The following is a 15,222-nucleotide window of genomic DNA, read 5'->3' on the forward strand; positions in this document are numbered from 1 at the left end:
AGTTCCCAAGCTGCAGGATGGCTTTACTGAAAATAGGGATGTTTGTCTTGTATTAATAAACCCACACTGATGCCAGTGACGGGTTTAGTAATACATGCACACAGAGGGCACCGTAGAGGTGTCCCCTTAAACCCTACCAGCCACTGCTGTGCTGACTGACTGGTTTTCGCCAGCCTGCCACCAGAAACGAGTTTCTGACCAACAAGGGTGATGGCATTTGCTTTCTGAGGGCCATAAAACAAGCCGGCGGGGTAGGTAAACCTCTCACAGGATGACCTGCATATTAGCATACCAAGGAAGGGGCGCTTCAAAGGGCCTACCGCCTTTGGTATGCAAATCTGGTCTCTCTCCCAGGAGAAGAGGCCAACCCCCTTTGTCCAGACTCCCAATGAAATGAAGGAACAAAGCAAGGATGGAAGGCAGGACACATACTTCCCCTTATAGAGCATAGGAAATAAAAGGTGAAGTGTGAGCGCTACAAGTAACGCAAGATATGATTCTTGACAAAAGTGTACTGGAGCAAAACAGTGATGATGGAAGGTGGGGTCGCAGGGATGGGGTCACCTCTTGCCTATTGCAAGGTAGAGTAAAAAACATAAAATAGAAACGGAATATTCATCAGCCCATTGTGAGTTGTAGGAAAAGAGAGGCTGGATGAGGAGGAATGGCAGACAGGCCCCTTGTGGACAAAGTGAAGAAAGAAATGGAAGAAAGATTTATCACCCATATCAAGTTGGGAGTTTAAATTAAGAATGGAAAGGGAGAAAAGACTGATGCTCCTACACCATAGGGAGCAGCGAAGTGAAGATCCAAAAGGAAGCAAAACTGAAAGCGTAAAGGAAGGAAAAGTGTTTTTGCTGACAGCGAGCTAGTGAAACAACTGGAGCGTTGAAAGAGAGGGACGACTAACCTCTTCACAGCAAGATGGGGGAAAAGGAGAAAAACAAGGGAATACAAAGGAAAAAGCAACTCACCTGCCCATAGCGAGGCACATAGGGAGGATTGTTGGGAAGGACATCACTCATTCCTGTCAGTGGAATCAAATGAGAGGATAAAGCATTAGTGAACCAAGGATACAGACGCTGCCTCTGACGCGCTTGGCCTCCCTTCCCGCATAATCAACATTCCCCAATTAAGTGTCTCCAAAGACCGTCCTTTCAATTTAAAAGGTTTGGAGCTTAGAAGAATTTAGAGACACAATATGATATTTGAATGAGGGGTCTCATTTTTTTCTCTTCAAGCTGTCACTAGTATTTTCTATGCCCCTTGGGTACTCTCCCCAACAGCACCATGCTCTCCCCTCAGTGGAACCATCATGGATGTAGCGCTGATCTACCCAGGTTAGCGCACAGCGGATGTGCTCTAAACTTTAAAGGCACAACACCTAGCCAAGGCTTCTTTGCACGAAAGGATGATGAGGATTAAATGCTCAGTTCACTGCATGGAACCAAGTCACTGGGGCTCAGGTCTGGGGTATTTTTACAGTCATTTGAAAGACTGCAAGGGACCACCGGATTAGCGAGCCCTTGGTCTCTTTCAGAGGGAAGATCTTGTATGTTGCCAGATCCTTGCACATAGTGTGCACAGAGCGGAGCTGCAGGCTGATGACCAAGGCATACACTTTAAAGCCCACACTCCTATTACAGATCACATTCTCAGCCGGCCCCATCAATGTGCCACTCACAAATGTGTCAGAATCGAGCCAAAACACAGCTGGACTGAGGGGGCTTCACTTCAAGCAACTGAGAGTGAGTTAAGGCAGAGTAACAAATGAGTTGGGGATGGGCATACACATGAATTACCACTACATTTGGTATAGAACAAGGACCTATTGCGCTGAATAAACAACACCTAAAGTTCCTGAGGGTGGAAGGAAATAATGAGGAATCCCTGGCTCCTGCCAACCATGGTAACATTTCACTCGTTAGTGCAGTTGTCTTGGTAAACTGGGCATTGAGGTTTTTTATGTAAATGAAGCAAAGGAAGCAGCATTTCAGAAACCACAGGGTTTTTCAGAAACTGGAGCAAAAAGTCAGTGAAGTAAACAAAATAAAAGAAACATATACACAGGGATAATCATAGAAATCAATGGTGAAAAATAACCACTGAGGCCCTCTGATCAGACCATTGCAATCTCTATTACAACACCCAGAGACCCTTCTTGCTCATCATCTTCAAAACAGATGTCCCTCCAGGCTACCCTTTGTGGGTCATTGTTTTATACTTTGTTTTCTATGTCAACCATTATCTTTACATAGCCCATATGTTCCTACTTAACAAACTCATGAAGTTCTTACCTACATGCCACAGAGGCAGAATGATGGGGTGAAGCGTGCATTCGGATATCAATCGGCCGATACCTTATAGGAGGAAGAGAGACAGCTAGAGTTCAGACTGAGGCATGAGCAGATGCTGAAATGGTACAGGGATTAGTGGATGTATTAAGGTGAGCAGAATGGTATCACCCATAAGGAAACTAGAGACTTTGTGGCCAACCCTGAGACAGTGGTATGGAAAAGAGTCAGTCATACATCAGGCCGGGGCTCACCATGTGAATAACTCAGCCCTTGTGCCATTTTCGGGGTACCGACTTCTTACAAAGTCTACAAATAAGCAAGAAAACTCTCAAACCCGCATTCCCAATGTATGGGCAATGCATGCAAATTTACAAAAGCAATAGACTACGTAATATTACATTTGATATGATGTCTGAGTGAGGTGTGCGTTATGGCTCACATATGATGTATTCACAAGTAAATCATGTAGTCACTGCCCTCACTTACTTGTAAATTACTCAAGCAATATTAGAGTGTCTTCGTCGGTGGAGACCCAAGCCAAACAGAGGGTTTTTGACCTCCATTGCTAAGGTACCTAGTTGTCCCCATGTGCTAATTCAGAACCCTGCATCCTAAAATGAGGCAGGGCATAGGGTGTCCTTCAATACATCTCTTGACCGATGGCCTTCCCCTACACAGTTAACAAGTAGGTAGACAAAGGGTCCCATTGATACATACCTTAGCTGGATGGATTGCCTTGGTCTCTGTTAACATTGACACAGGACACAGCCTGCCCAGCCCCTTCACTACACATCTTTGCTGGATAGCTAACCTCTGTCACTGTGAACATTTAGGCAAGGACCCAGGGACCCCCTTAGCACTTCTTGTCCGGACTGAACAACTCTGCCACTGTTAACATTTGGGAAGGATGCAGGGTCTCTCTTCACAGGACTTTGCCGGATTGCACACCCCCATCACTGCTAACACTGAGGTGGGATGCAGGGTCGTACTTCAAAGGACTTTGCCAGATTCAACACCTCCGTCACTGCTAACCATTAGGAAGGATGGAGGGTCTCTTCACAGGACTTTGCTGTATTGCACACCTCCGTCACTGCTAACATTTAGGAAGGATGGAGGGTCTCTCTTCACAGGACGTTGCCGGATTGCACACCCCCATCACTGCTAACATTTTGGAAGGGCGGAGGGTCCCTCCTCACAGGACTTTGCCGGATTGCACATCTCCGTCACTGCTAAGATTTTGGAAGGGCGGAGGGTCTCTCTTCACAGGACCTTGCCGGATTGCACACCTCCGTCACTGCTAACATTTTGGGAGGGCGGAGGGTCCCTCCTCACAGGACTTTGCCGGATTGCACATCTCCATCACTGCTAACATTTTGGAAAGGCGGAGGGTCCCTCCTCACAGGACTTTGCCGGATTGCACATCTCCGTCACTGCTAACATTTTGGAAGGGCGGAGGGTCCCTCCTCACAGGACTTTGCTGTATTGCACACCTCTGTCACGGCTAACATTTGGGCAGGATGTAGGGTCTCTACTTACAGGACTTTGCCGGATTGCACCCCTCCGTTACTGCTAACATTTAGGAGGGATGCAGGGTCTCTACTTACAGGACTTTGCCGGATTGCACACCTCCGTCACTGCTAACATTTGGGCAGGATCTAGGGTCTCTACTCACAGGACTTTGCCGGATTGCACACCTCCGTCACTGCTAACATTTGGGCAGGATCTAGGGTCTCTCTTCACAGGACTTTGCCAGATTGCACCCCTCCGCAGTGTTAACATTTAGGCATGACATAGGTTCTCCCACATCACATCTTTGCCGGACAGACCGCCTTGGTCACAGTTAATATATAGGCAGGACACAGTCTCCCATGAAGAAGTCAATGGGTAGCAACAACCTGAGGAGGTCCCTTGTGTGAAGATGGCCAGTGCCGAGCAGGCTTGCTGGAACACAGTAAAATGTCCAGTAGGCCTGGGTTCCAGCACTATGGCTGGAGGCGCTGTAAGCCGACAGGAGGGAGCTTCCCACGGCTGTCTGTGGGCAGAGTGCAATTTGCCACTGTGGAGAAAGAATACCTCTTGGGTGCAGTGGAAGATTCTTTGAATATTTCATATGTCTTTTTAGAACTGCTTGTTCAGAAAAACTGCAGTTTTGTAGACTAATATATTTAGAACATTCTGCTACAAAGTAAATCAGTTGGCCCCTTTTACAAAAGTTGCCCAAAATCCACAGTAGAGTCAGGCCTACTCACTCGGTGCAATTAAGGGTTCCTTTTAGCCTCGTAGTCCGGAGTCGGACTACGAGGCTAAAAGAGGACTACCTCTGCTAGGATGGAGGCTAGGGGTTGTATTCAGAGCAGAATGGACTGCTAAGATCCATTAATACAACCATGGCACCATTCTATTGAGATGGCACCGATTATGGTGCTACACAGAGCCAGACTGGCCATTCTCCAGCTTTGGCATTTTTCCCTGCTAGGCTTGGCACCTTAGGGGGCTGCTTTCATAGCATGATGGACTGTTATTATTCATCCATACCCAAGGGGCCTAATCTAGCAGCAGCCTGCTGCAGTGGCGGGAAGATTTGAACATGATGCCAGAGTTAATATTTGCAGTCTGGCCCTGCCCGAGTCCCTCTCTGCACCGACTCATCAGAGGCCCTCTTCGACACGGTGCTACACCATGAAGTCTCAAGATTTGAAGGCGGGGTCTTTGAGGTCTTACAGGGACTTCACTACCGCCCACTGCCCCGGCCCAATCTCCCCCTGCTTCTCTTGTAGTGAGACACATGCTTCAGCAGATCAGAGAGACTCCCAACTCTGGGTCCCCCACAAGCTGCTCACACTCACCCCACTTAAATCTCATGAACTCCTGGCTCATGTTCACCTTTCCTGCAGAGTAAAAAGAAAATAAATATTTAGCAGTTGGGCAAATTACACATAGTTGCATACAGCGACCATTCCTACAACTGAGCATCCAGTCAGCGCCATTCTGACCAACAACCCCCCTTGTGGTCCAAGGAGTGAAACCCACACATCTGTGTAAAAGCACCTCAGTTCTGACTACCAGCACCAATGCTATTCGAGTGTGTGGGGGTAGGTTGCGCCTGAACAGCAAGACTGCTCCAGTACTGGGAACTAAATGGAACTTAGCCAGTGCATCTCATGTGTTTGTAAGTATTTGTGTTTGCGGTACTTGCATTGCGCAACCCTAGTCAAAGGGCAGAGAAGCACTGTAGAGGGTGAAAGGAAAGGATATAGTCAAAAGGAGAATGGAAGTGGACACTGGGAGAGGAGGTGAATAATTATTTTGCTATGAGATAGTGTTTGTTAAAGAGGTGAATTTTCACCTCTCCCCCAAGTTGCAGCAGGGTTTAGCGAGTGTGTGTGGGGTGGCCCTGCTTGATACATACACTTTGAGTGCATAAATGGGAACGCCCACTTGCCTTGGTATTTTCTGGTTTGCATTTCTTCATCTCTAGTCTGAGGGTGTCCAGGCTGTGCCGAGAGCTGGTGTCCGGTCAATTTGTAGTTAAACTTACAGCTGTTTGCTCCTGATCACCACGTTCCATCCATGGACAAGATCCATAAAGCGTTGTCAGTGAACCTTAATCTTGATCTGCAGCACTCTGCCTATTTCAGTGCACCTGGATTGTTATATGCAACACACTCTGCTGTCCTGCGACCCCTCCAAAAGGCGATCACCGCCAGTGTACATCAATCCTTATACACAGCACCCCCACCACTTCAAGGAAAGCCTCTCCTTACATGTTCATTGGGATCTGCAGCACTCCGCCTACTTCAGTGCACCTGGATTCTTAGCTGCAACACACTCTGCTGTCCTGCGACCCCCCCAAAAGCAAGCACTGCCAGTGTACATCAATCCTTCTACACAGCACCCCCACTACTTAAAGGAAAACCTCTCTTTACATGTTCATTTGGCTTTAGGGAACACTTAGATTGTTTTTAAAGGGATACCGTACGTTCTCCCTACTGGCCCATTATTCTAGTTATCAGTCCCGCAATGGTCAGACAAGACTCCGTATTTCCCTTCTCTATACAGCGATCCAGTGGTAAATGTGGTCGAGTAGTCAAGGCTTCACTCCTGGGAGGTTGCATGAAGGTTGGTCTCAGATACAGTGTAAAATGAACTGTCGCTATCAAAGAAACAGGTCTCTATTACACAGATTAATAGAGAAAGTAAAGCGGCGATCTCTCTCCTGGCGTCTCTTACTAACATGGCACCCAAGATATGACTGCAAACTATTTCACCAGTAAAACATACTTCAACCACCTGTTAAATAAAGGGGCTTTGGTAATCCATGGTACAGGCTTTGAAGCTCTCCAGAGACAATCAATTTTTCAATCTCTGCAAAGCCACCAGGCTTCAGATCTTTGGATAAATTGATGCGTTTGTTTTTTTTTCATCAAGGCTGTATATCAACAAGAGACAGAAAGGGTGACAGACAATCTGGCAAACTGGGCACCAGTGGCACAACATCTGCTTTGAAGTCTGTGTAGCAAAGAGGGTTCCTTTGCTACGCTTGTCATTGGGCTAAATTCATTTTTTGCACTTACTTAATATCGCCGCTTAGTTCTTTCAATAGTCGCCGGTGTCCTGGTGCATCCCTTGGCTCACAGTCATGGGTCAGATTATGGGGGCCAAACAGGCCTGCATCTTGAAAACGAATCATTGTAATTTCCAAATGCTTGTGGCTGGGTTTGCGGCCACTAACCTGGATATAATCACCGACAGTTTAACAGGTACATATTGTAGGAACGTCCAGTCACTGTCTAGTTTGTCTTTTGCCCAAGGGTTGGTTCCTACTGCACCTTTGACCACTCTGGTTAGGTTAGGGGATGCCAAACCCCCCTTGAATTTTAGTGGGGGCAAATCAGCAGTCCAGGTTACAGGTCCCTGGATACGATACAAGGGCTACCATTAGCCCAACCTCAAAGCTGGGAAGAATGACGAAAGTCTTCACGCACATTGATGTGGGTTAAGGAAAGGACATTAACCTAAGCTCCAACAACCAGAAATCAGTCTTTAGGTCCGCTCAGGGCGTCGCTTGTATAAAAAAAAAAATATGTCCGCACAAGTCAAGCACTCATCAAGTTATGGGAACCTAGAAAGGGGTCCAGCTCTTAGTGGCTAGCCACCCAGGACCAACACATTTTTGCAAGCCATCTCCTGGCTGCTGGGCGAACCGATGAGAATAAGACTGTAGTGAGCAATGAGCATTCCTTCCCTTTAAGCAAGTCATCTCACCAACAACTCTGTATTTAACCAGTTATAGGAACAGGAAGTTTCAATTGGAGAGAAGAACCGCAGATGCTGAAAGATGAAAGTGACTTGAACAAATTCAGAAAATGTTTTAAAGCTGGCTCTTTGACTGTGAGTACATGCAGTGACCTCAAGTTAGTGTCCTTTTGGCTAATCCGTGCACCTCGGAGCCAAGAGACGTCCTCTGGGGTGTATGTTTGCACTTTATAAATACCCCTATAGATAAATGGCTGATTTGGGTTTGCATGTTAGCATCACCGTGACAAACCTTGGTCCTTGCAATGACTGAGAATCACACGCAACTCTGCCAGAGTACATCCTCCAGCACCACTGCCATTCCAGACCCACACAACTCAGCCAAAGCACATCAGTCAGGACCTGCAGCCCCCCCATTCGAGCCCACACACAATGCTCCCAACGCCTCTCGGTGCTGGTCTGCTTCCTAAGTATATTCAGGTTCTGAAACGGACACGCATTTGTGGCAAAGCACCTTAACCCTGACCTGTATCACCCCTTCGAAAAATTACCACAGACCACGTCTCCTCACTGTGTGGTGGACTCTTCCCAGTCATGCCCACACCCCAATCCACCAAATCCCACTCCTCTTTCTAAAGTATGTAGTACCTTCTGGAAAAATGTGCACCCAGTCCCCGTGGTTGAGTTTCTCCAAGATGAAGTCCATGCCTTTCTGATACACCCCATCTCCTGTGGGCAAAGAACGACACAATAACCTTTCACATTGCTCTTCCTGACAATCACTTCTGGTGGCATTGCACTCCAAATAGCAGGTTCTGTGTCTATCTCAAATGGCACGCATTCTGCTTCAAGATGGAAGAATGAGCCAGCCCTGCCAGGGTTAAAGCCTGCAACGTGGAGGCTACTCACAAATGTTTGCAGTGCCTGCTCAATCCATGGAGTTAACTTATCAGGAAGAGAACAGCGCCCACACGCCTCTGAACCCCACCCTTTAAGTTTATACACAACAATAGTAAACATATTGGGAGCCTTTGCATCCAGTCAAGATTTCCTGTGTGTCGTTATCAGATGAGGTAATCATGGAGGCCTGTATTTTACTTTGCATCCTAGTCTTTCTAGATAGAGGCACACCTAAGCATCTGTGGCATCTGAATTGCATGTTACTGAATTTACTTGAACTGGCCCTCATCGCTGGTTTCTTCTGTCGAGCTTTTATCTAAATGGATGGTATAGCTGACCTGTGCAACCACCTGACCTTAATATTAAGCTACTCTGGGAGGCAGTGAAATGTTGCAAGGATACCCAACATGCACACAAGAGGCCTTTAAACCAGAAAGACATGGATCCAGTTCTAACAGACAACCTGCCTTACACCATCACCCACATTCCATCTCCTGAACTGCACTCCATTACCATACCACCATGTGAGGCACTAACTGGCGTAGCTCACTACAACAGACTTCCTCACTGGATGACTGCCATATGAAGAAATAAGAGGCCTGACAAGTGGCTGGCAGGGCTACAAAGACAGTCGTACGTCAGGCACCAGATGCACGGGTGAGACTGCACATGCCAAAAGGGGTTTCAGAAGAAAGCTTGACATGCGGCGGGCCGTTCTTCCAGACCCTGATGAGACATGGAAGGATATGTAACTGCCTTGGTTTCAGCATCACTAGACCTTAGTGTGGGATGTGTGTGACTCCATCCTACTATCACCAGCAGTTCAGCAGAATTGGCCTGTGAGGCAAACTCCCAATTTCCTCTTAACAGCTGTGCCCCTCTGTCCTCCTTTGGTTCCCTCCTCTGCTCCCAATACCAGCATCTGTATGTCTACCAAGACAATAAAGATCTCCATCGGCTGGTCTCCCAGTCACATTCTTACCTCTACAGACGGGCACGCACTTCCCTAGACTGAAGAACTTAGAATGCAGCTCCTGAGTGAAGCAGATATCGGCTGCTGTGGGTGTCCTAAGATCAAAAGGAAAAAACAAGGACAAAGGAGACCAGCGTTAGAGATCAGATACTTCGAAACCCAAGCACAAGACAGGTGGCAGAGTTTCTTGAACCCCATGCACAGGAAAGGATGCAGAGATCCTTTGAAACCCAAGTACAGCATTTGCTGTAGAGATTCTTCCAACACCAACATATCAGCAGCAACTACCATCTACAGTGGAGTAAACCAAAAGATACGCAACCTCAAACCAGCCCTCTGACCCACACCACAGGAGGCTCCAGGCAGAGTCTCACATGTGAGACACACAGTAGCCACACTGCATCACGTTTAGGGAAGGGACCTCAGACACCAAACCACCCTTGCAAATTGGGTACCCTCAAAGGGGGCCCCATATGTCCTGGGCTGTTCACTGCATAGGAGGAGTAGCTTATGTGCCTGTTGCATTATCACAGTGTACCAGGTCCTTCATCGATTCCTCAACCATATGCATCGAGCCATCACCACACTCTTCGTTGCTAATAGTAGACTAGAGCCGTAAATTCCTGACCCACAGTGGGACGTCTTTCACAAATCCCAGCAATGTAGGCAGAGGGGAGGAGAGGAGCGGCAGGTCACTCATCCGTGAGAGTCCCACAAAATATCTGGTCAGAAGGCATGTACCACTGGGCAGAGCCAGGAGAAGTGCATAATGTAAGCCCTGGGTGATGACATTTCAACCACCATCAACTCAACGGTTTGAAGCCCCGCAACTGTATAATAAGTTCTGTGTCAAAAATGGAGGGTTAAGTAACTGCAGCCGTAGCTCGGAGGTGAAGATACAAAAACTGTGTTTACTGATAAATATCAGTTTTAACTCCAATTCAGATATCGCCCTTCCAAAGTCTTAAGAGTCCTACTTCAAACTGACTAGAACTCAAATATGTTAAGGATTTTGCCTCAATAGAGAGGGAGTAAAACCCAGAACTGCCCAGATACGCCGGAGCCATGCCAGATTTTCAAACTACCTATGTGGAATGCACACACAACAAATCTAAATAGGACTAATTTACAAACTGCAGGAGTGTCCATTATAGAATGTGGAAGACCAGATGCCATATTTTCAGGAAATCCATATAAAATAAATGTATATACAATAAAACTAAATGTAATGGTTACCCAGAAAATCTGGCTTGGATCCAGGTCTCTTGACTCTATTCTGGGCTGCCATAACGTAGTGAACGTATATCCTGAAAACTATTGCATGACGCTTGCATTCATGAACCTGTGTTGGACATCCATGACATAAGCACTTTACAATAGATCAGATGGAGGCCTGAGTCCCCTGACTTTATAAATTAGGTAAAGATTGGACAAGAAACTTGGGGCAGTCGGAAAGTTACTAGAGATCGAATAAAGGCTTGAATCTTAAAATCTTTTCAAACCCAAGGGCTCAACTATGGGCTGGGACATGAGGGACTAAAGAGACTCAACTAGAGCGGTCGCAGTAAACGGCCCGACAGCAAATCAAGCAGGGATTGGACCTAGAAGGTGCAAGGCCTTTTTACCGACAAAGGAGAGAGCTGTGCGTCTCTGGGGCCAAAGAGCTGAGAGGAAAAACGCTAGAACTGTAAGGATCAAATGTCTCGCCACAGACACTAGCTACACCTCCACACCTCCTGGGCCTTACTTCAGACAGAAACTAGTACTATGGAACACAAGGACTTGACTAGAGATAATAACTGGAACTAGGAGACCCATAGGTCTCATTACTTAGAGAGAACAGAACTTTGAAACTCGAATACTGGGTGAGACTGCACACAGAAACTAAAATTATGAGAACCGGGACCAGAGCATAGAGATACTGAAAGGCACAAATACAGAAAAGGCTAGACTTAACATTTGAGAGTCCGACTACAGTTAATAACTGCACGCATCTCAAAAGCCGGACTACAAAAAGACTAAGAGAAACCTGCAAGTCTCTGGACTACTGAAGAGACTATGAAAACATCCCTTAAGGTCCATGATACAGACACAAACTACAAAAGAAAGACTTGAGGTTCTGACTTCAGATGACGAGTTGAACTGCGAGACTTGAGAGCCTCAACAGAGAATGGTCAAAGACTAGTACTGCGACTCTTGAGGGCCTGACAATAGACAGAGGCTGGAACTGTGAGACTCTAGGACCTGACTAGACGGCTAGACCTTCTAGACTTTAAAGCAGGACCACAAAGACTAAACTGCAAGGCTTAAGGGTCTGTCTGCTGAAACTACAACTGTGAAAGTCGGTGGATCATCTAATGAGATTGGAACTGTGAGACTTGAGAAATTCGAGGCTCGATGGCCCTGCTAACCGGAGGGGGATGGTCAGACTTCCTGGCTAGACTACAAAGAGGACTAGAAGTATGAGACGTGAAAGCCTGACTACACATGGTGAGCAGAATTCAAACCTCGAAGGCCGGACTGCAGACGCTGGAACTACAAGATTTGCTGGCCTGATTATAATGACCAGAACTATGACACTTGAAGGCCCAGCTATAGCAGTTAGAGTCGTGAGGTCCTCACCACACTGACTTGAATCACGAGATTCGAGGGCCCGATTAGGGAATTAGAACTACAAGGCTCTAGCACCTGGCTACAGGTACTAAAGCTGTGAGACTCAAAGGCTCAGCTATCAAGAGTAGACTAGGACATCGAGACTCAGCAGCCTGATCATAGAGAGGAGAACTGTGAGACTCAAAGCCTAGCTATAGAGATCAGAGTTGCAAGACTGAAGGACCCGACCATAGATACTGGAGCTGCGAGACTCTAGGGCTGGAACTGTGAGATTTGAATGCAACAGAGCAAAGCCTGGAACACAGAAACTCGAAGGCCTGACTACAGAAACTTGAACTGTGAGAAACGGGGGCCTTACTAGAAACTCTAGAACTGTGATAATCAAGGGTTTAACTGAAAAGATAGGAACCGTGAGAACTGGAAGGTCCTAAAACAGATGGACAGAAGAACTGCGAGACATAATGGCCTCAATATAAACCGTCAAGACACTAGACCTGCTGAATTTGAGGGCCTGGCTAATAATACTAGAAAGCTAAGACTCTTAGCCCTGACTACGGAGAGAGTAGAGACAACGGTGAGTGAGATAATCTCTTACCATCTCATTCTCTTCAGGTTCCAAAGATGTTTCAGCTTCAAGATACCTGAAAGTAGAAAAAAGACAAAGTTATATTTAAAAATGGACACTCAGAGGGGAACTCAATCCTGCACAGTAAGACAGACTGACATACAAACACAGAATCAGGCAAGCACAAAAACAGACTTGCACTTTTGCAGGCACACACAAAGGAAGATCAGTGCAAACTCCAGGCGTGCTTGCACAGAGACATTGATAGGGAAACAGAGGTACACATAAACGGGTGTATGTGGGAAGAGAAACAAGGACGTGCTGATATAATTATGCATAGTCAAGCGTGTGATCACATACTCAGCCACATTTGGACACAGACACACGCAGGCACAGGAGAGCTTGTGCAGACACAAGCGCAAGCACACACACAAATGCAAGCATGCAAAGAAATAAATTGCAACTGCATGTGGACACCATTGTGTAAGGACGGAACACAGCCACATACACAGGAACTCTTCGTGTGGTGGTCCACTCTTACTCAGAGGTGAAGGGCAAACGGATGAATATTTTGCTAGGCTCCCTTAGTGATGGTAGTGAGCCTAAAACAATTAATCTACTAGATCAGGTAAAAATAAAAATGCCGATTTTCTTTTCTCTCAAACTCCAAGACACAATATTCTCAACACATTTAGGTCCTCAATTTAATGGCAGTTAGTTGGACTGCCGACTGCTATTGTCAGGAGACCGCCCAACAAGCATGCAACCACCGCATTTCGATGCGACCATAGAGCTGGCGGTCGCAGAGCCGTCGGAACCATGCAGTGGCATGCTACAGCCGTTGGAAAGGGCCACAGCAAATGTCACCGCTGAGCAGCACCTCCAACATGTCCACGCCCCATGTGCCATATACCATGTGGTGCATGGCACACAGTGCAGGGAGGTGACCTATGATGGAAGGGGGCCCTGTTTGTGGCCCCCAATATCAGTGTCCGATAAGCTTTTCATGGCAGTATTCCCGCCATTAAAGGGCGTCAGAAATGGATATCCAAATCCAGATGGCGGTGCCGGCCTCGGCACCGCTGTCATTGTCAGAAGTAGCTTCAACCGCTGCCCCATCGAGATTTCAAATCCTGGCGGAGGCGGCGGGTCCTCAGATCGCTGTGGGTCCGACCGCCATCATTGTAATGTGGTGGTCGGACCACTACTCATGGTCTGTCCGTGGTTGTCCAACTGCTATTGTAATCAGGCCTTAGTGTTGAAGGTCTGTAGCTAAAGACGAGCAAACGCTCAGCAACTCTCAATGAAGAAAACTCGCTGCACAGAGTCTGGCTGGCCTTTGGGGTCACCGCAGATTGACTCTGCTGCTGCTCGACTCAAGTTAGAGAAAGGAAATGTGGTGCTGCTCTGAAAAGGAAAGGCAAAGGCAGGGGTGCAGCAACACAGCTGGGAGAGATGTTTGGCAGAATGAGAGATAGGGAAAGACAAGGGTTTGTGCGCGATCTACTTGTTTGTTCTGGAGCAGTGGCCTGAATACACATGAGTGAGATCGTGGGGGTGCAGCCATACCCTGCAAACAAGCCCCCTATGTGGTACTGCTGCAAATTTACACACACTGGGGTTCTTCGGCCTGAGACACTGGCCCTGCCATGTCAAGTTGATTTCTTTTTTTTCCCTTGGGCCAAATATTGTCTTTTTAATAAATGTAAGTGCAAAAATGAGAATCCCAAGATGTAGATTCAAGAAAATGATGGCTGAAAAGTGGTCCCCTTACATCATAGGGGTGTGGTAAGATGCTACATACTCTGCCCCTTCATATTCCAAGGCTTTTGTATACAAGTGCTTCCCTACTTCACTGTCCTGAGGTTGAGTTTACAGATCCTCCATGCACTCTAGTGGTGGGAAGTTTCTCTCCAGTCCCTTAATATCTCAGCGGTGGTGTGGGGAACCTGTCCCCGTCTTCTTATTTTCCAAAGATGGAGTGCATTGCCGCTGTCACAGCCTGAAATACCACAGTGATGGACAGCATCTTCCTGTCCCTTCGAACACTGGAAGTGGTTGGGACAGTCCGTCCCTCAAACGTTGCATGAATCTCTGTCCCTGCTTGGTCCAGACCTTCAGTATGAAACCTCCTGCCTCTCTGAAAACTACGGGGGTGGTGACGAGCCCTCCCTGCCATAAGAAAACTAGAGTCATGGGGAACAGTCCTCCATTGCCCTTCAAAGATTAGTGGTGGTGGGGAAGAGCCCTCACTTCCCCTACGAAGACTGGAGGTGATTGGGATGGGTCCCTCCTTCTACCTAGAAGACTTGTGTTGGTGGGGAAGAGGTCTCCCTGGCCCTTCAAAAACTAGAGATGGTGGGGAAGACCCTTTCTTTCTTTAAAGACTGCAGGTGGTGGGGAAGCATCCTCCCTCTCCCTTAGAACACTAGAGGTGGTGCAGAAGAGCCCTCCCGCCCCTTATAAAACTAGAGGTGAGGGAGAGGAGTGCTCCTTGTCCCTTAGAAGGATAGAGGTGGTGGGGAAGAGCCCTCCCTTCCCCTGTGAAAGCTAGAGGTGGTGGGGAAGAGCTCTCCTTTCAAATACTAGAGGTGGTGGGGAAGAGCCCTCCATGTCCC

The 15,222-nt window shown here is 47.3% G+C and overlaps 1 protein-coding gene across 3 annotated transcripts in view; it reads right to left on the reverse strand.

The window, feature by feature from the left end:
- TAFAZZIN (tafazzin, phospholipid-lysophospholipid transacylase) overlaps positions 1-15,222 on the reverse strand; it is a 70,734-nt gene that overhangs the window by 23,469 nt on the left and 32,043 nt on the right. For all 3 annotated transcript variants that reach the window (XM_085629716.1, XM_085629718.1, XM_085629717.1), the window contains 6 exons: positions 12,635-12,680; positions 9,436-9,521; positions 8,202-8,282; positions 5,144-5,185; positions 2,298-2,360; positions 975-1,027 (listed from right to left, as the gene is read on the reverse strand). In XM_085629716.1, the coding sequence (XP_085485842.1) occupies positions 975-1,027; positions 2,298-2,360; positions 5,144-5,185; positions 8,202-8,282; positions 9,436-9,521; positions 12,635-12,680 (371 nt within the window). The remainder of the gene's footprint in view (positions 1-974; positions 1,028-2,297; positions 2,361-5,143; positions 5,186-8,201; positions 8,283-9,435; positions 9,522-12,634; positions 12,681-15,222) is intronic.

This window comes from Triturus cristatus, chromosome 10 (assembly GCF_964204655.1).
Source record: "Triturus cristatus chromosome 10, aTriCri1.1, whole genome shotgun sequence".
NCBI lineage: Eukaryota > Metazoa > Chordata > Amphibia > Caudata > Salamandridae > Triturus > Triturus cristatus.